General features: G+C 46.0%; 1 protein-coding gene across 1 annotated transcript in view; it reads left to right on the top strand.

Annotated features, from left to right (window-relative positions):
* LOC139391743 (copine-4-like) overlaps positions 1-17,881 on the top strand; it is a 32,834-nt gene extending 14,953 nt beyond the window's left edge. Inside the window, exons 10-18 of the mRNA XM_071139248.1 lie at positions 1,767-1,853; positions 5,090-5,149; positions 13,891-14,024; positions 14,382-14,436; positions 14,662-14,713; positions 15,247-15,380; positions 15,933-16,102; positions 16,274-16,340; positions 17,728-17,881. Coding sequence (XP_070995349.1) covers positions 1,767-1,853; positions 5,090-5,149; positions 13,891-14,024; positions 14,382-14,436; positions 14,662-14,713; positions 15,247-15,380; positions 15,933-16,102; positions 16,274-16,340; positions 17,728-17,862 — 894 coding nt within the window. The 3' untranslated portion in view covers positions 17,863-17,881. The remainder of the gene's footprint in view (positions 1-1,766; positions 1,854-5,089; positions 5,150-13,890; positions 14,025-14,381; positions 14,437-14,661; positions 14,714-15,246; positions 15,381-15,932; positions 16,103-16,273; positions 16,341-17,727) is intronic.
* The last annotated feature ends 2,197 nt before the right edge of the window (positions 17,882-20,078 follow it).

Genomic DNA, 20,078 nt, shown 5'->3' with positions numbered 1-20,078 from the left:
ACCCTAACCTTAAATCTAACAGAACCCTAATCCTAAATCTAACAGAACCCTAACCCAACCCTAACCCTAAATCTAACAGAACCCTAACTAACCCAACCCTAACCCTAAATCTAACAGAACCCTAATCCTAAATCTAACAGAACCCTAACCCAACCCTAACCCTAAATCTAACAGAACCCTAACCCTAACCCAACCCTAACCTTAAATCTAACAGAACCCTAACTAACCCAACCCTAACCTTAAATCTAACAGAACCCTAACTAACCCAACCCTAACCCTAAATCTAACAGAACAATAACTAACCCAACCCTAACCCTAAATCTAACAGAACAATAACTAACCCAACCCTAACCCTAAATCTAACAGAACCCTAACTAACCCAACCCTAAATCTAATACTAACCCAAACCTAACCTAACCCTAACACAACGCTAAATCTAATGCAAACCCAAACCTAACCCTAAACTAACCCTAACCCAACTCTAACCCAACCTAAGCTTAACCTGACCCTCAACGAGCTAAAATGATTATTTGGGCTACTAATTCACTTGCATGTTAATGAGTGTAGATCAATGGGACTGTATAAACCTGTGTGTGTGTGTGTGTAGATCAATGGGACTGTATAAACCTGTGTGTGTGTGTGTGTGTGTGTGTGTGTAGATCAATGGGACTGTATAAACCTGTGTGTGTGTAGATCAATGGGACTGTATAAACCTGTGTGTGTGTGTGTGTGTGTGTGTGTGTGTAGATCAATGGGACTGTATAAACCTGTGTGTGTGTGTGGAGATCAATGGGACTGTATAAACCTGTGTGTGTGTGTGTGTGTGTGTGTGTGTGTGTGTGTGTGTGTGTGTGTGTGTGTGTGTGTGTGTGTGTGTGTGTGTAGATCAATGGGACTGTATAAACCTGTGTGTGTGTGTGTGTGTAGATCAATGGGACTGTATAAACCTGTGTGTGTGTGTGTAGATGCAATGGGACTGTATAAACCTGTGTGTGTGTGTGTGTGTGTGTGTGTGTGTGTGTGTGTGTGTGTGTGTGTGTGTAGATGCAATGGGACTGTATAAACCTGTGTGTGTGTGTGTGTGTAGATGCAATGGGACTGTATAAACCTGTGTGTGTGTAGATGCAATGGGACTGTATAAACCTGTGTGTGTGTGTGTGTGTGTGTAGATGCAATTGGACTGTATAAACCTGTGTGTGTGTGTGTGTGTGTGTGTGTGTGTGTGTGTAGATCAATGGGACTGTATAAACCTCTGTGTGTGTGTGTAGATCAATGGGACTGTATAAACCTGTGTGTGTGTGTGTGTAGATGCAATGAGACTGTATAAACCTATGTGTGTGTGTGTAGATCAATGGGACTGTATAAACCTGTGTGTGTGTGTGTGTGTAGATGCAATGGGACTGTATAAACCTGTGTGTGTGTGTGTGTGTGTGTAGATGCAATGGGACTGTATAAACCTGTGTGTGTGTGTGTAGATGCAATGGGACTATATAAACCTGTGTGTGTGTGTGTGTGTGTGTAGATGCAATGGGACTGTATAAACCTGTGTGTGTGTGTGTGTGTGTGTAGATGCAATTGGACTGTATAAACCTGTGTGTGTGTGTGTGTGTGTGTGTGTGTGTGTGTGTGTGTGTGTGTGTGTGTGTGTGTGTGTGTGTGTGTGTGTGTGTGTGTGTGTGTGTGTAGATGCAATGGGACTGTATAAACCTGTGTGTGTGTGTAGATGCAATGGGACTGTATAAACCTGTGTGTGTGTGTGTGTGTAGATGCAATGGGACTGTATAAACCCGAAGTACCAACTGAAGAAGAAGAACTACAGAAACTCTGGCGTCATCGTCCTCAACCACTGTAAGGTAACACTCCTCTTTTCTTACTCTCTCTCTTTATCTCTGTCCCCCTCTATGTCCCTCTCTCTCTTTATCTCTGTCCCCCTCTTTATGTCCCCCTCTCTCTCTATCTCTGTCCCCCTCTCTATCTATCTCTATCCCCCTCTCTCTTTATCTCTGTCCCCCTCTCTATGTCCCCCTCTCTCTTTATCTCTGTCCCCCTCTTTATGTCCCTCTCTCTCTTTATCTCTGTCCCTCTCTCTCTTTATCTCTGTCCCCCTCTTTATGTCCCCCTCTCTCTCTATCTCTGTCCCCCTCTCTCTCTATCTCTATCCCCCTCTCTCTTTATCTCTGTCCCCCTCTCTATGTCCCCCTCTCTCTTTATCTCTGTCCCCCTCTTTATGTCCCTCTCTCTCTTTATCTCTGTCCCCCTCTCTCTCAATCTCTGTCCCCCTCTCTATGTCCCCCTCTCTCTCTGTCTCTGTCCCCCTCTTTATGTCCCCCTCTCTCTCTCTATCTCTGTCCCCCTCTCTCTCTATCTCTGTCCCCCTCTTTATGTCCCCCTCTCTATGTCCATCTCTCTCTTTATCTCTGTCCCCCTCTTTATGCCCCCCTCTCTCTTTATCTCTGTCCCCCTCTTTATGTCCCCCTCTCTCTTTATCTCTGTCCCCCTCTCTCTTTATCTCTGTCCCCCTCTTTATGTCCCCCTCTCTCTTTATCTCTGTCCCCCTCTCTCTTTATCTCTGTCCCCCTCTTTATGTCCCCCTCTCTCTTTATCTCTGTCTCCCTCTTTATGTCCCTCTCTCTTTATCTCTGTCCCCCTCTCTATGTCCCTCTCTCTTTATGTCTGTCTCCCTCTTTATGTCCCTCTCTCTTTATCTCTGTCCCCCTCTTTCGGTCACGACTCAGGATAAGACCCAGATGCAGACACAGGAGGCCAATAGTACAGTTCTCAGATGATTTATTGTAAACACCGGGCAGGCAAAGGGCAGGTCGAGGACAGGCAGAGGTTCGTAAACAGGTCAGAGTCAGGCAGGAACAGGAAGGCAGGCAGGCAGGCAAAGGGGTCAGGGCAGCCAGAGGGTCGTAAACAGGTTAGAGTCAGGCAGGAACAGGACGGCAGGCAGGCAGGCAGGCAGGCAGGCAGGCAGGCAAGCAGGCAGGCAACGGGGTCAGGGCAGGCAGAGGTTTGTAAACAGGTCAGAGTCAGACAGGTGCAAGCAGGCAATGGGGTCAGGGCAGGCAGAGGTTCGTAAACAGGTCAGAGTCAGGCAGGTACAGGATGGCAGGCAGGCAGGCAGGCAACGGGGTCAGGGCAGGCAGAGGTTCGTAAACAGGTCAGAGTCAGGCAGGAACAGGACGGCAGGCAGGCAGGCAGACAAAGGGGTCAGGGCAGGCAGAATGGTCAGAACCGGGAAAAACTGGGAAACAGAACAGGAAGATGGGAAAACACGCTGGTAAAGCGTGACAAGACCAGATGAACTGGCAACAGACAAACAGAGAACGCAGGTGTAAATACACAGGGGATAATGAGGAAGATGGGTGACACCTGGAGAGGGATGGAGACAAGCACAAAGACAGGTGAAACAGATCAGGGTGTGACACTTTATCTCTACCCCACTCTTTCTGTCACTCTCTCTCTTTGTCCCTACTCTCTCTCTCTCTCTCTTTATCCCTACTATCTCTCTCTCTCCTTTATCCCTACTCTCTCTTTCTTTATCCATACTCTCTATCTTTATCCCTACTCTCTCTCTTCATCCCTACTCTCTCTTTCTTTATCCCTACTCTCTCTCTCTTCATCCCTACTCTCTCTCTCTTTATCCCTACTCTCTCTCTCTCTCTCTCTCTCTTCATCCCTACTCTCTCTCTCTCTCTTATTCCCTACTCTCTCTCTCTCTCTCTTCATCCCTACTCTCTCTCTCTCTCTTCATCCCTACTCTCGCTTCATCCCTACTCTCTCTCTCTTCATCCCTACTCTCTCTCTCTTTATCCCTACTCTCTCTCTTTTTTCCCTACTCTCTCTCTCTTTCCCTACTCTCTCTCTCTCTTTATCCCTACTCTCTCTCTTTTTCCCTACTCTCTCTCTCTTTCCTTACTCTCTCTCTCTTTATCCCTACTCTCTCTCTTTTTCCCTACTCTCTCTCTCTTTCCCTACTCTCTCTCTCTTCATCCCTACTCTCTCTCTTCATCCCTACTCTCTCTCTTTATCCCTAATCTCTATCTCTTTGTCCCCACTCTCTCTCTCTTTATCCCTACTCTCTCTCTTTATACCTTCTCTCTCTCTCTCTTTATCCCTACTCTCTCTCTCTCTCTCTCTCTCTCTCTTTATCCCTACTCTCTCTCTTTATACCTTCTCTCTCTCTCTCTTTATACCTACTCTCTCTCTCTCTCTCTCTCTTTATCCCTACTCTCTCTCTCTTTATACCTACTCTCTCTCTCTCTCTTTATCCCTACTCTCTCTCTTTATACCTACTCTCTCTCTCTCTCTTTATCCCTACTCTCTCTCTCTGTATCCCTACTCTCTCTCTTTATACCTACTCTCTCTCTCTTTATCCCTACTCTCTCTCTTTATACCTACTCTCTCTCTCTCTCTCTTTATCCCTACTCTCTCTCTTTATACCTACTCTCTCTCTCTCTTTATCCCTACTCTCTCTCTTTATACCTACTCTCTCTCTTTATACCTTCTCTCTCTCTTTATCCCTACTCTCTCTCTCTTTATACCTACTCTCTCTCTCTCTCTTTATCCCTACTCTCTCTCTTTATACCTGCTCTCTTTCTCTTTATCCCTACTCTCTCTCTTTATCCCTACTCTCTCTCTCTTTATCCCTACTCTCTCTCTCTCTTTATCCCTACTCTCTCTGTCTTTATCCCTACTCGCTCTCTCTTTATCCCTAATATCTCTGTCTTTATCCCTACTCTCTCTCTTTATCCCCACTCTCTCTCTCTTTATCCCTACCCTCTCCACCCCCCACTGATGTTGAATAAATATGTTACGATAGGTTGTTGTCAAAGGTGTTATGACTGCCTGTGTAAAGTATACAAGTGTTACCCAAGTGTTATTTAAATTAGTAGTTGTATACTTGTGTTCTTTCTAACAGCAGTTATGAGGTATTCACACAGACACACACACACACACACACACACACCACACACACCACACACACGCACGCACGCGCACGCACACACACACACGCACACACACACGCACACACCACACACACACACACACAGTGTATTTCTGTAACTGTGTTCTTTCTAATCAGATCATCAAGATGTATTCTTTCCTGGATTACATCATGGGAGGCTGTCAGATCCAGTTCACAGTAAGAGTGTGTGTGTGTGTGTGTGTGTGTGTGTGTGTGTGTGTGTGTGTGTGTGTGTGTGTGTGTGTGTGTGTGTGTGTGTGTGCGTGCGTGCGTGCGTGCGTGCGGGTGGTTGAAAGCAGACAGATTCATTTGTAAACAGGGAGATGCCAAAAAGTGAGCGAGGGAGTTAGAATTAGCATTTTAAGAACAACAATAAACAACACCGTTCTGACCTGCTGCGGTCCCTTGTGAGATGGCAGTGTCAATGCAAGATCACGTTGTTCAAAGTGGCTAGAGACGACTCGTTAATGAGAGAGAGAGAAATAATGACACGGGAAGTATTAGATTCCATCATTTGCTTCAGTTTCATCCCGAGATAATAAGAGGAAAAAAACTGGCACCTATCTTTCTTCCTCGCTAGAGCTCCACTACCCAACCAGAGCTCGATGGGCCCCGACAGTATACATCGGATTAGGGCCTGTTTTTCCATCAATAACTAGGGTACATCCAGGCCCGGGTAGGGCCTGTTTTTCCATCAATAACTAGGGTACATACAGGGCCGGGTAGGGCCTGTTTGTCCATCAATAACTAGGGTACATACAGGGCAGGGTAGGGCCTGTTTGTCCATCAATAACTAGGGTACATCCAGGGCAGGGTAGGGCCTGTTTGTCCATCAATAACTAGGGTACATCCAGGGCCGGGTAGGGCCTGTTTTTCCATCAATAACTAGGGTACATCCAGGGCAGGGTAGGGCCTGTTTGTCCATCAATAACTAGGGTACATCCAGGGCCGGGTAGGGCCTGTCTGTCCATCAATAACTAGGTTACATCCAGGGCCGGGTAGGGCCTGTTTGTCCATCAATAACTAGGGTACATCCAGGGCAGGGTAGGGCCTGTTTGTCCATCAATATCTAGGGTACATCCAGGGCCGGGTAGGGCCTGTTTGTCCATCAATAACTAGGGTACTTCCAGGGCCGGGTAGGGCCTGTTTGTCCATCAATAACTAGGGTACTTCCAGGGCCGGGTAGGGCCTGTTTGTCCATCAATAACTAGGGTAAATCCAGGGCAGGGTAGGGCCTGTTTTTCCATCAATAACTAGGGTACATCCAGGGCTTCACTAAATGTATTAGTAACATTTTGAATCAGAGCCATTTGCTCGTTCTCTGCTGCACAGTCATCTGTCATATCTGACTAAGATCATAACATGGTGTCGGAAGTGCTTCAACCTCGTCAAATATAAGACTGGAGAGATTATTTCCTTGAGTTTTGTCTAGGTTAGAGTGAATAAAAGTAGCTGACAGCTCTCTCATGTCTCTTCGTTGAGCAGAGCAGCCCAAGCGGGGCTGTTGCTATGGTTACGCACAGACTCAGAACCGCCATGAGCAGAGTGCATGCAGAGCAAGCTGAGGGAGCGAGTGACAGACCAAAAGTAGCAGCTAATCAGTGGTGTAAAGTACTTAAATAAAATACTTTAAAGTACTACTCCAGTAGTTTTTTGGGGGGTATCTGTACTTTACTTTACTATTTATATTTTGGACAACTTTTACTTCACTACATTACTAAAAAAATATTGTACTTTTTACTCCACACATTTTCCCTGAAACCTAAAAGTAGGTAGGGCCTGAACGTCACGGGCTGGGTAGGGTTGGGCCTGAACGTCGCGGGCTGGGTAGGGTGGGGCCTAAACATTGCGGGCTGGGTAGGGTGGGGCCTGAACATCGCGGGCTGGGTAGGGTGGGGCCTGAACATCGCGGTCTGGGTAGGGTAGGGCCTGAACGTCGCGGGCTGGGTAGGGTAGGGCCTGAACATCGCGGGCTGGGTAGGGTTGGGCCTGAACATCGCGGGCTGGGTAGGGTAGGGCCTGAACTTGCGAGCTGGGTAGGGTAGGGCCTGAACATCGCGGGCTGGGTAGGGTAGGGCCTGAACTTGCGAGCTGGGTAGGGTGGGGCCTGAACATCGCGGTCTGGGTAGGGTAGGGCCTGAACGTCGCGGGCTGGGTAGGTTTGGGCCTGAACATCTCGGGCTGGGTAGGGCCTGAACTTGCGAGCTGGGTAGGGTAGGGCCTGAACATCGCGGGCTGGGTAGGGTAGGGCCTGAACTTGCGAGCTGGGTAGGGTGGGGCCTGAACATCGCGGTCTGGGTAGGGTAGGGCCTGAACGTCGCGGGCTGGGTAGGGAAGGGCCTGAACATCGCGGGCTGGGTAGGGTTGGGCCTGAACATCGCGGGCTGGGTAGGGTAGGGCCTGAACTTGCGAGCTGGGTAGGGTAGGGCCTGAACTTGCGAGCTGGGTAGGGTAGGGCCTGAACATCGCGGGCTGGGTAGGGCCTGAACATCGCGGGCTGGGTAGGGCCTGAACATCGCGGGCTGGGTAGGGCCTGAACATCGCGGGCTGGGTAGGGTAGGGCCTGAACATCGCGGGCTGGGTAGGGTAGGGCCTGAACTTGCGGAGTGGGTAGGATAGGGCCTGAACATCGCGGGCTGGGTAGGGTAGGGCCTGAACATCGCGGGCTGGGTAGGGCCTGAACATCGCGGGCTGGGTAGGGTAGGGCCTGAACATCGCGGGCTGGGTAGGGTAGGGCCTGAACATCACGGGCTGGGTAGGGTAGGGCCTGAACGTTGCGGGCTGGGTAGGGTTGGGCCTGAACATCGCGGGCTGGGTAGGGTAGGGCCTGAACGTCGCGGGCTGGGTAGGGTAGGGCCTGAACGTCGCGGGCTGGGAAGGGTTTAATATTCATGCTTGTGCAGGGCTCTATTCCTTTCATGTATGCTGGTCATCATGACTTGTTTATTTATTATATTATTTGTCTCTTTCTCTTATTTAACACATTCTTATTTTCAATGATAACCGAGGAACAGTGGGTTAACTGCCTTGTTCAGGGGCAGAACGACAGATTTGTACCTTGTCAGCTTGGGGATTCGATCTTGCAACCAGTAATCTTTCAGTAACTAGTCCAACGCTCTAACCACTTGGCTACCTGCCTCCCCATTAAGAGATGAAGTCTAGACAGGCTGCTTTAGGAAACATTCTAAATTAGCGAACTCACACCCCAAAAGTCTAGAGCGATAAAAGGCTACACTGATCACTTGTGCTTGGCTACCAGATGTACAGTGGGGCAGAAAAGTATTTAGTCAGCCACCAATTGTGCTGTGCATGTTCTCCCACTTAAAAAGATGAGAGAGGCCTGTAATTTTCATCATAGGTACACTTCAACTATGACAGACAAAATTAGAAAAAAATTCCAGAAAATCACATTATTATTTGCAACTTATGGTGGAAAATAAGTATTTGGTCAATAACAAAAGTTTCTCAATACTTTGTTATATACCCTTTGTTGAGTCTTTACAAGGTTGTCACACACTGTTGCTGGTATTTTGGCCCATTCCTCCATGCAGATCTCCTCTAGAGCAGTGATGTTTTGGGACTGTTGCTGGGCATCACTGGCTTTCAACTCCCTCCAAAGATTTTCTATGGGGTTGAAATCTGGAGACTGGCTAGGCCACTCCAGGACCTTGAAATGCTTCTTACGAAGCCACTCCTTCGTTGCCCGGGCGGTGTGTTTGGGATCATTGTCATGCTGGAAGACCCAGCCAAGTTTCATCTTCAATGCCCTTGCTGATGGAAGGAGGTTTTAACTCAAAATCTCACAATACATGGCCCCATTCATTCGTTCCTTTACACGGATCAGTCGTCCTGGACCTTTGCAGAAAAACAGCCCCAAAGCATGATGTTTCCAACCCCTTGCTTTGCAGTAGGTATGGTGTTATTTGGATGCAACTCAGCATTCTTTGTCCTCCAAACACGACGAGTTGAGTTTTTACCAAAAAGTTATATTTTGGTTTCATCTGACCATATGACATTCTCCCAATCTTCTTCTGGATCATCCAAATGCTCTCTAGCAAACTTCAGACGGGCCTGAACATGTACTGGCTTAAGCAGGGGGACACGTCTGGCACTGCAGGATTTGAGTCCCAGGCGGCGTAGTGTGTTACTGACTTACTGGCTTTGTTACTTTGGTCCCAGCTCTCTGCAGGTCATTCACTAGGTCCCCCCGTGTGGTTCTGGGATTTTTGCTCACTGTTCTTGTGATCATTTTGACCCCAGATGGAGGGAGATTATGGTCTTGTATGTCTTCCATTTCCTAATAATTGCTCCCACAGTTGATTTCTTCAAACCAAGCTGCTTACCTATTGCAGATTCAGTCTTCCCAGCCTGGTGCAGGTCTACAATTTTGTTTCTGGTGTCCTCTGGCAGCTCTTTGGTCTTGGCCATAGTGGAGTTTGGAGTGTGACTGTTGGAGGTTGTGGACAGGTGTCTTTTATACTGATAACAAGTTCAAACAGGTGCCATTAATACAGGTAACGAGTGGAGGACAGAGGAGCCTCTTAAAGAAGAAGTTACAGGTCTGTGAGAGCCAGAAATCTTGCTTGTTTGTAGGTGACCAAATACTTATTTTCCACCATAATTTTTAAATAAATTCATTAAAAATCCTACAATGTGATTTTCTGGATTTTTTTCTCTCATTTTTCTGTCATAGTTGAAGTGTAACTATGATGAAAATTACAGGCCTCTCCCATCTTTTTAAGTGGGAGAACTTGCACAATTGGTGGCTGACTAAATACTTTTTTGCCCCACTGTATAGGTGTCTCTGGCCTAATATTTACATTAAGGAAGTGTGATCATAGCCTAATCATTATTTTAGCACTTGGCATACGTTTATGGATGACAAAGTTAACTCGCCATTTCCCAAAACGTGCTCAGTGGGGAATTTCTGTTTTGCGATCTGTTGCCCATGTCGACAGACAGGGTTTAATTCGCTTAAATAGTCCTAGGCACTAAATATATATATATATATATATATATATATATAGTATTTTTTTGCACATTTTATTAAACTGACACATTTGACTATGTTCAACTTTTATTCATTTCCACAAAATGTGTGTCAGACCCCCCCCCCCTCCCAAAACAAATCTCTGACTTGCATAGCGCAGGTGTTGGTCGGCTAAATATTCGCTGTAGTGGAATTTTAGCTAAAGAGAATTTGCATACATGGGGATTTTTGTTGTTGTTGTAGGCTCCAGGGGGGGGAAAAAAGCAATTTTACATAATTTTACATGTCTGGATCACAGCAGGCTGCCGAGGGGAGAACGGCTCATTATAATGGCCGGAATGGCGCAAATGGAAAGCCACCAACAAGCGCTCAGCATATGTGGGAACTCCTTCAAGACGGTTGGAAAAGCATTCCAGGTGAAGCCAAGAGCGTGCAAAGTTGTCATCAAGGCAAAGGGCGGCTATTTGAAGAATCTCAAATCTCAAATATATTTTGATTTGTTTAACACTTTTTTGGTTACTACATGATTCCATATGTCTTATGTCATAGTTTTGATGTCTTCACTGTTATTCTACAATGTAGAAAATAGTAAAAAATAAAGAAAAACCCTTGAATGAGTAGGTGTGTCCAAACTTTTGATTAGTAGTGTATATTTTTTAGGGGACACCTATTTTACCTCTGCCCCACCTGCCCTGAATGACGGGTCGTCACTGGTGCCAGCGATCTCCTGTTGTCTGGTTTCTTAAGCAGAATCTTTTTTTTAAACCACACAAGTGATCCAATTCTGAAACTGACAAACTGAGATCAGTAAAAACGACCTTGTCTTGAATGCAGCCAATAGCCTAGCCCTAGGCTAACGAAACGAGCGGAAATATGAGATATGAGGAGGAAATTATAGTGGTCTGTCCAGTGGCACTGACCAACTCAATGCGCAACACACTCACTTGTGATGGCGGATGAGCTTGTGCCTATATCCCTCAACACAGCCTAGGTACTTAGTAAAACAATGTTGTTCCCTCAATGTTGGGATTTGATACAATATTTTGGTAGCCTACGGACGGATAATATACTGTATAGTCTTCTCTTTTTCAGCGGTAGACTTTCTTTCCAACCTGTGTTTTCTCAGCGATTGTATAAAATATTTTAGCTGCTCACTCTTCACTGACAGATACAACATCAGCTGATTGATATTTGCTTTATTTGTTTGATACAGCTGTTTGATATTGTGCTTTAATTTGGGCTAAACACAATCCACAGCAACAACATTTTTAATTCTATAATTTTGGCAAATGTATTTCAATTTATTAATACAGGGGTGACTGCAGTTTTTGTTTCTTCCTGTCAATTAAGACCTAGACAACCTGGTGAGGGGAGTTCTATTAAGACCTAGACAACCTGGTGAGGGGAGTTCTATTAAGACCTAGACAACCTGGTGAGGGGAGTTCTATTAAGACCTAGACAACCTGGTGAGGGGAGTTCTATTAAGACCTAGACAACCTGGTGAGGGGAGTTCTATTAAGACAACCTGGTGAGGGGAGTTCTATTAAGACCTAGACAACCTGGTGAGGGGAGTTCTATTAAGACAACCTGGTGAGGGGAGTTCTGTTAAGACCTAGACAACCTGGTGAGGGGAGTTCTATTAAGACCTAGACATCCTGGTGAGGGGAGTTCTGTTAAGACAACCTGGTGAGGGGGGTTCAGTTAAGACCTAGACAACCTGGTGAGGGGAGTTCAGTTAAGAGTTCAGTTAAGACCTAGACAACCTGGTGAGGGGAGTTCAGTTAAGACCTAGACAACCTGGTGAGGGGAGATCTGTTAAGACCTAGACAACCTGGTGAGGGGAGTTCAGTTAAGACAACCTGGTGAGGGGAGTTCTGTTAAGACCTAGACAACCTGGTGAGGGAGTTCTGTTAAGACCTAGACAACCTGGTGAGGGGAGTTCTGTTAAGACAACCTGGTGAGGGGAGTTCTGTTAAGACCTAGACAACCTGGTGAGGGGAGTTCAGTTAAGACCTAGACAACCTGGTGAGGGGAGTTCTATTAAGACCTAGACAACCTGGTGAGGGGAGTTCTATTAAGACCTAGACATCCTGGTGAGGGGAGTTCTATTACGACCTAGACATCCTGGTGAGGGGAGTTCTATTAAGACCTAGACAACCTGGTGAGGGGAGTTCTGTTAAGACCTAGACAACCTGGTGAGGGGAGTTCAGTTAAGACAACCTGGTGAGGGGAGTTCAGTTAAGACAACCTGGTGAGGGGAGTTCTGTTAAGACAACCTGGTGAGGGGAGTTCTGTTAAGACCTAGACAACCTGGTGAGGGGAGTTCTATTAAGACCTAGACAACCTGGTGAGGGGGGTTCAGTTAAGACCTAGACAACCTGGTGAGGGGAGTTCAGTTAAGACCTAGACAACCTGGTGAGGGGGGTTCGGTTAAGACCTAGACAACCTGGTGAGGGGGGTTCAGTTAAGACCTAGACAACCTGGTGAGGGGAGTTCAGTTAAGACCTAGACAACCTGGTGAGGGGGGTTCGGTTAAGACCTAGACAACCTGGTGAGGGGGGTTCAGTTAAGACCTAGACAACCTGGTGAGGGGAGTTCAGTTAAGACAACCTGGTGAGGGGAGTTCTGTTAAGACCTAGACAACCTGTTGAGGGGAGTTCAGTTAAGACCTAGACAACCTGGTGAGGGGGGTTCAGTTAAGACCTAGACAACCTGGTGAGGGGGGTTCTGTTAAGACCTAGACAACCTGGTGAGGGGAGTTCAGTTAAGACCTAGACAACCTGGTGAGGGGGGTTCAGTTAAGACCTAGACAACCTGGTGAGGGGAGTTCTATTAAGACCTAGACAACCTGGTGAGGGGAGTTCAGTTAAGACCTAGACAACCTGGTGAGGGGGGTTCAGTTAAGACCTAGACAACCTGGTGAGGGGGGTTCAGTTAAGACCTAGACAACCTGGTGAGGGGGGTTCAGTTAAGACCTAGACAACCTGGTGATGGGAGTTCAGTTAAGACCTAGACAACCTGGTGATGGGAGTTCTGTTAAGACCTAGACAACCTGGTGAGGGGAGTTCAGTTAAGACCTAGACAACCTGGTGAGGGGAGTTCAGTTAAGACCTAGACAACCTGGTGATGGGAGTTCTGTTAAGACCTAGACAACCTGGTGAGGGGAGTTCAGTTAAGACCTAGACAACCTGGTGAGTGGAGTTCCTTACTAATTAGTGACATTAATTAATCGATCAAGTAGAAGGTTGGAGCGAAAAGCCACAGACACTCCGCCCTCCCTGGAATGAGTTTGACACTTTGGAGCTGAGATTGTGTTGCATCAATTGGGTGAACCTCAGGCGGATATGATTCTATAAGGAAAAAATGTAACTAATTGGCATATTAAATAACTGTAGATCGATAATAAAGTGCAACGCTGCAGAGATGATGATGTCATCAGCTCATGTCTTTTAGAGCATAACCAGGTCATGGAAATTGAATCTCATTCTAGTGATAACGCGCTTCTCTCTCTCTCTCTCGCCACAACAGCCAGGCGTTGGGCTCAAAACATTGGCTACAGTGTTGTGCAACGGGACGGACCGGTCCAATTCTCAGAAGTCCGAATATAGGCGCTGACTGAAAATCAGCCTATACGTTTTTGTAGGTGGCAGGATAATTAATGAGGAGGTAACTTGATTTAACTCTGATCGCTTCTATTAGAATAGTGACAATTATTTTCATGCCACGTGAGGATCCGGTCAAATAGGTGCCAGAATAAAACAGTCCAAAACTGAGTGGTACTGGATCCTGTCCCGGCAGGATCCGCCTAACATTAGGCACTTATGCTGCTGCCAGATGATGCTCGATTTATCTCAGTATGAATGGTCACCATAGCGACTTGGTTATACAACCTTTACATTGTGTGCGTGACCGTGTGTGTGTGTCCCAGGTGGCCATAGACTTTACAGCGTCAAACGGAGACCCCAAAAACAGTTGTTCTCTCCACTACATCCATCCATACCAGCCCAATGAATACCTGAAAGCCCTGGTGGCTGTGGGTGAAATATGTCAAGACTATGACAGGTAACGTATCAATTACCTAATCAATGAACTGTAATGGGACAATGATGATAGATTGTTTACTTTGGGCAAAAAGTTCCACATGACTCATTGCATCAAGTAATGTTAGTGACTTTCTCTCTTTCTATCTCTCCCCATCTCTCTCTCCCTGTCTCTCTCTCTCTCTTTCTCTCTCTCTCCCCCCATCTCTCTCTCTCTGTCTCTCTCTCTCTCTCTCTCTCTCTCTCTCTCTCCCTGTCTCTCGCTCTCTCTCCCTGTCTCTCTCTCCCTGTCTCTCTCTGTCTCCCTCCCTCTCTCTCTCTCTCTCTCTCTCCTTGTCTCTCTCACTCTCTGTCTCCCTCTCTCTCTCTCTCTGTCTAGTGATAAGATGTTTCCAGTGTTTGGGTTTGGAGGTCAGATCCCACCTGACTTCAAGGTTAGAGATATTCAATCAAAGCTGCTTTGGGGATGTCTGGAGAGTGATGTTTGGAGTCGCCTAGTTGATCATACAAAATGGTGTTCTAGAGTTCCATTCCAGTAGATATTACACTATGTTGTGAGGCGTGTCTGTGTGTAAACTCCACTCTCACACGTTCCAGTAGATATTACACTATGTTGTGAGGTGTGTCTGTGTGTAAACTCCACTCTCACACATTCTCAGGTTTCGCACGATTTTGCCGTGAACTTTGATGAAGACAATCCAGAATGTTCTGGTGAGCATCACGCCTGTCACCCCTTCTAACACACACCCTTCTAATACACACACACACACACACACACACACACACACACACACACACACACACACACACACACACACACACACACACACACACACACACACACACACACACACACACACACACACACACGTACAATGTACACAACTGGCCTGGTGTGGGTGTGAGAGGTTATTTAAGTTAAGTTTATAATACGCTAATCTGAATGTGTGAAATGATTCACTTTAAACATCTGGCTTGGCAGTGTGTGTGATGTGTGTTATCTACAAAGACAGGGCATCTCCTTGATCAGTAGAGGAAAAGGAGAATGTTTCAGCTACTTCACCACTGGAGTTGAGAGATCACGTGTTTATTTTTTAACTCTGTGTGTGTGTGTGTGTGTGTGGTGTGTGTGCGTGTGTGTGTGTGTGTGTGTGTGTGTGTGTGTGTGTGTGTGTGTGTGTGTGTGTGTGTGTGTGTGTGTGTGTGTGTGTGTGTGTGTGTGTGTGTGTGTGTTTTTTTTTCAGGTATCCAGGGTGTGGTGGAAGCCTACCAGGGCTGTCTCCCTAAGATCCAGCTGTACGGACCGACCAACATCGCTCCCATCATACAGAAAGTTGCTTCTTCTGCCTCAGAGGAGATGCACACCAAGGAAGCTATGGTGAGGAACAGATCGGTGATCATTCATCAGTCATTTAGTATAAACATTGCCCAGCAACCTTCTTATGACTTACAGACCAATCAAAACGTCTGCTGGCATAATATCATATTTGGTATATTTTGTTCTGAACCTGTCGGCTGACCTTTGAACCCCTTCATCATTTTCTCTCTGCCCCTCCCTTTCTGCCCCTTCCTCTCTCCCTAATTTTCTCTCTCTCTCTCCCTCTCTCTATCTACCCCCCTCTTTCTCTCCCTCCCTCCCTCCCCCCCCCCCCCTCTCTCTGCCCCTCTCTCTCTATCTTTGCCCCTCTCTCTCCCTGCCCCTCTCTCTCTCTCTCTCTCTCTCTCTCTCTCCCCCCTTCCTCTCTGCCCCTCTCTCTCTTCCCTCCATCTCTCTCTCTCTCTCTGCCCCTCTCTCTCTCTCTCTGCCCCTCTCTCTCTCTCTCTCTCTCCCTCCCTTCCTCTCTGCCCCTCTCTCTCTCTTCCCTCCCTCTCTCTCTGCCCTCCTCTCTCTCTCGTGCCTTTTCTCTCTCTCCCTCTCTCTCCTCTCTAGGAGTATTTCATCCTGTTGATCCTAACAGATGGAGTGATAACAGACATGGCTGACACTAGAGAAGCTATAGTCCATGCTTCCCACCTGCCTATGTCTGTCATCATAGTAGGAGTGGGAAACGCTGACTTCAGTGACATGCAGATGCTGGATGGAGACGATGGAATACTCAGGTTAGTCTGTCAGTCTGTCGTATAACAACATTTAGGATGTGTAGGCCGTCATTGTAAATAAGAATTTGTTTTTAACTGACTTGCCAAGTTAAATAAATAAAATAAATACAAATATAATAGTTCATAATTATACGTATATATATATAATTATTCATGATAATGTGTCCCTAGGTCCCCAAAAGGAGAGCCTGTTCTCAGAGACATTGTCCAGTTTGTTCCCTTTAAAGACTTCAAACATGTAAGTGTGTGTGTGTGTGTGTGCGTGTGGGTGCGTGTGGGTGCGTGTGTGTCCGTGCGTGCGTGCGTGTGTGTGTGTGTGTGTGTGCGCGCGTGTGAATGTATGAATAACAAGCAGTGACGTGGTGTAGCCCCGCTGGTCAAAACGTATTTATCCGTTGGCTCTTTCCCGGAGGTGTGTGTGAGTTTGTCATGGTGTATTTAAATTCTGACAGGCGCAGAAATCAAAGAATTACGTCACAGGCTCACTGCAGAACAGATGGAGAGAGGCAGAATAGAGAGAAAGAACCAGAGAGGTGATTTTCTGCTCTGTAGTTTCCTTTCAAAGAGGATCAGAAAGACTAAGACCCTGAGAGACCTGGTAATAACAGGTACACTATTAAGGAAAGGGTTCCGAAAGCATTCTTCAGCTGTCCCCGTAGGATAATTATCCCTTTTGGGTCCAGGTAGAACTCTTGCAGGTAGATCCCTCTGTGGAACGGGTACTACATGGAACCCAAAAGGGTTCTACCTGGAGCCAAAAGGTGTTATTCAAATGGTTCTCGTATGGGGACAGCCGAAGAACACTTTTAGGTTCCAGATAGAACCTTTTTTATATAGGAGAGAAAGAGAGAGAGAGAGAAAGAGAGGAGGGAGGAGAGAGAGCGAGAGAGAGAGAGAGGAGGAGAGAGAGAGAGAGAGAGAGAGAGAGAGAGAGAGAGAGAGAGAGAGAGAGAGAGAGAGAGAGAGAGAGAGAGAGAGAGAGAGAGACAGAGAGACAGACAGACAGACAGACAGACAGGGAGGGAGACAGGGAGGGAGACAGGGAGGGAGACAGGGAGCGACATAGAGACATAAGGACAGACAGACAGAGACTGAGAGACAGACAGACAGACAGAACGATGTTCAAATGACAGACAAAGTCTTTGAGGTGTAATGTCTGTGTGTGTGCCTGTGTGTGTGTGTAAGCGTGTGTAATATGTGTGTGTGTAAGCGTGTGTAATATGTGTGTGTATGTTTGTGTAAGCGTGTGTAATATGTGTGTGTGTGTGTGTGTAAGCGTGTGTAATATGTGTGTGTGTGTGTGTGTGCGTGTAAGCGTGTGTAATATGTGTGTCTGTGTGCGTGTAAGCGTGTGTAATATGTGTGTGCGTGTAAGCGTGTGTAATATGTGTGTGTGTGTGTGTAAGCGTGTGTAATATGTGTGTGTGTTTGTGTGTAAGCGTGTGTAATATGTGTGTCTGTGTTTGTGTAAGCGTGTGTAATATGTGTGTGTGTCTGTGTGCGTGTAAGCGTGTGTAATATGTGTGTGTGTGTGTGTGTGTGTGTAAGCGTGTGTAATATGTGTGTGTGTGTGTGTGTAAGCGTGTGTAATATGTGTGTGTGTGTTTGTGTGTGTGTTTCCCCAGGCGTCCCCGGCTGCGCTTGCTAAGAGTGTGTTAGCAGAGGTGCCCAATCAGGTGGTGGATTACTACAACGCAAAAGGAATTCATCCAAAATGTCTGTCTGACTATGACGAATCTACCAGACCCTTCAGTCCCTGATCACACAAACACACCCATTACACACCCATTATAAACACACACCCATAATAAACACACACACACCCATTATAAATACACACCCATTATAAACACACACACCCATTACACACCCATTATAAACACACACCCATAATAAACACACACACACCCATTATAAATACACACCCATTATAAACACACACACACCCATTACACACCCATTATAAACACACACAAACCCATTATAAGCACACACACACATCATAAACAAACATACACCCATTGAAATAACCAAACACACACCCATTATAAACACACACACACACACACACACACAGTATTATAAACACACACACACACCCACACACTATTATAAACACACACACACACCCATTATAAATACACACACCCCCTTTATAATCATGCATACACACATACACACACACACAGCCATTATGAACACACACACACCCATTATAAATACACACAGCCATTATAAACACACACACACCCATTATAAACACGCACACACAAATTATAAACACACACACACACACACTGCATACAGTAGTGTAGCTCAGAAAAGTAGTTTAATCTGGTGGTTTCACTACATAATGTATTACTGCATGCTGGCCTAATGGGTTTAACACACACACACACACACACACCTTTTAAAGGTGACTTTCAATATTGTTTAACAATATTACATACAGTATAGGCTAATTGAAGTTTAGTAAGAGTTGTACTTATCATAACCATAAGGGCCTATTAGTCCATAGTTTAGGGTTATGGTAACATAGGAGACTTTGTAAACAAATCATGTGTAGCTTCAAATCATGTTTAAAGAGCGACTGAACCAAACAACCGACTTCTCCGGTTGATAACGACCCATGTAGCATCAATATGAGTCAGAAACATTTGTTATTGAGTCTAAATTGACTACAAAGTGTAAAAAGGATAATTTTGGTCATAAAGTCAGTACCGTCCAAAAGAAAGATTGGTGAAATGTAAGGAATCTAGGTAACGTGACAGTTTTCCTTGGGTTGAGTTCATTTCAATCCTGCCCACAGCTGGCAACACCCAAGTAATCATCCAGCCTGCCCACAGCTGGCATCACCCAAGTAATCATCAATCCTGCCCACAGCTGGCATCACCCAAGTAATCATCAATCCTGCCCACAGCTGGCATCACCCAAGTAATCATCAATCCTGCCCACAGCTGGCATCACCCAAGTAATCATCAATCCTGCCCACAGCTGGCATCACCCAAGTAATCATCAATCCTGCCCACAGCTGGCATCACCCAAGTAATCATCATTCCTGCCCACAGCTGGCAACACGCAAGTAATCATCAATCCTGCCCACAGCTGGCAACACCCAAGTAATCATCATTCCTGCCCACAGCTGGCAACACCCAAGTAATCATCAATCCTGCCCACAGCTGGCATCACCCAAGCATCAATTCTGAGCACACTGACCGTGGTTAATTTGGTTTGACTTTGGATATCACTATGGGTCTAGATAGGGACCATCAATAAATTACACAATGTACAATATTTTTTGGACAATGTGAAAACATTTCAATAGCTCCAAATGTACATTACTTAAAAACCTCAAACCCAACTATAAATTGTAGAAATGAATATACACATTTTGAAAGAATGTAAAGAGAACTAAAAGATGTGCAACATGAAAATATTGTACCATTTATATTGTGTCATTTTTTGAGGTCCCTAACTAGCCCCAGAGATAGGCTATCAAAAGTTAAACCAACTTCTCCATGGGTCGCACACCAGCCGAAGGAAGCTGATTGGTGAAAGGCCTAGCCCAGGATACTTCCAGACACAACCTGAGCCCTATACTACGAATCAGGTTTAAGGAGTTAGAGAGGCAACTTTGGTCAACTCTGAGTTCAACTCTGGATAACCGATCCTATGAAAGTGGCTCACCTTTTAGCCAGGTAAATTTCTATGGCAACGAATCCTTCAGAATGAACCTGCTCTGGGGCAGGCTAACTCACGGCTAACTCCACTTACCCTGACTGATATGCGAGTCGAGGACCAATGAAATTAGGTTACCTCCCTCTCGCAAAGATTAAGTCATCATCCCCTTCAGGAGGACATCTGATGAATTATTTTATGAATCAAATGTTTTGGGTTCAAATGTGTCATATTAAAAGACCTATCGTGTTACACATTTAGAGATGACAGGATGCATTTGAAAGCTCACGCACAGTAA

Source organism: Oncorhynchus clarkii, chromosome 32 (genome assembly GCF_045791955.1).
Source record: "Oncorhynchus clarkii lewisi isolate Uvic-CL-2024 chromosome 32, UVic_Ocla_1.0, whole genome shotgun sequence".
NCBI lineage: Eukaryota > Metazoa > Chordata > Actinopteri > Salmoniformes > Salmonidae > Oncorhynchus > Oncorhynchus clarkii.
The sequence above is the reverse complement of the archived record's forward strand: the minus strand, read 5'-3'. Positions and strand labels throughout refer to the sequence as shown.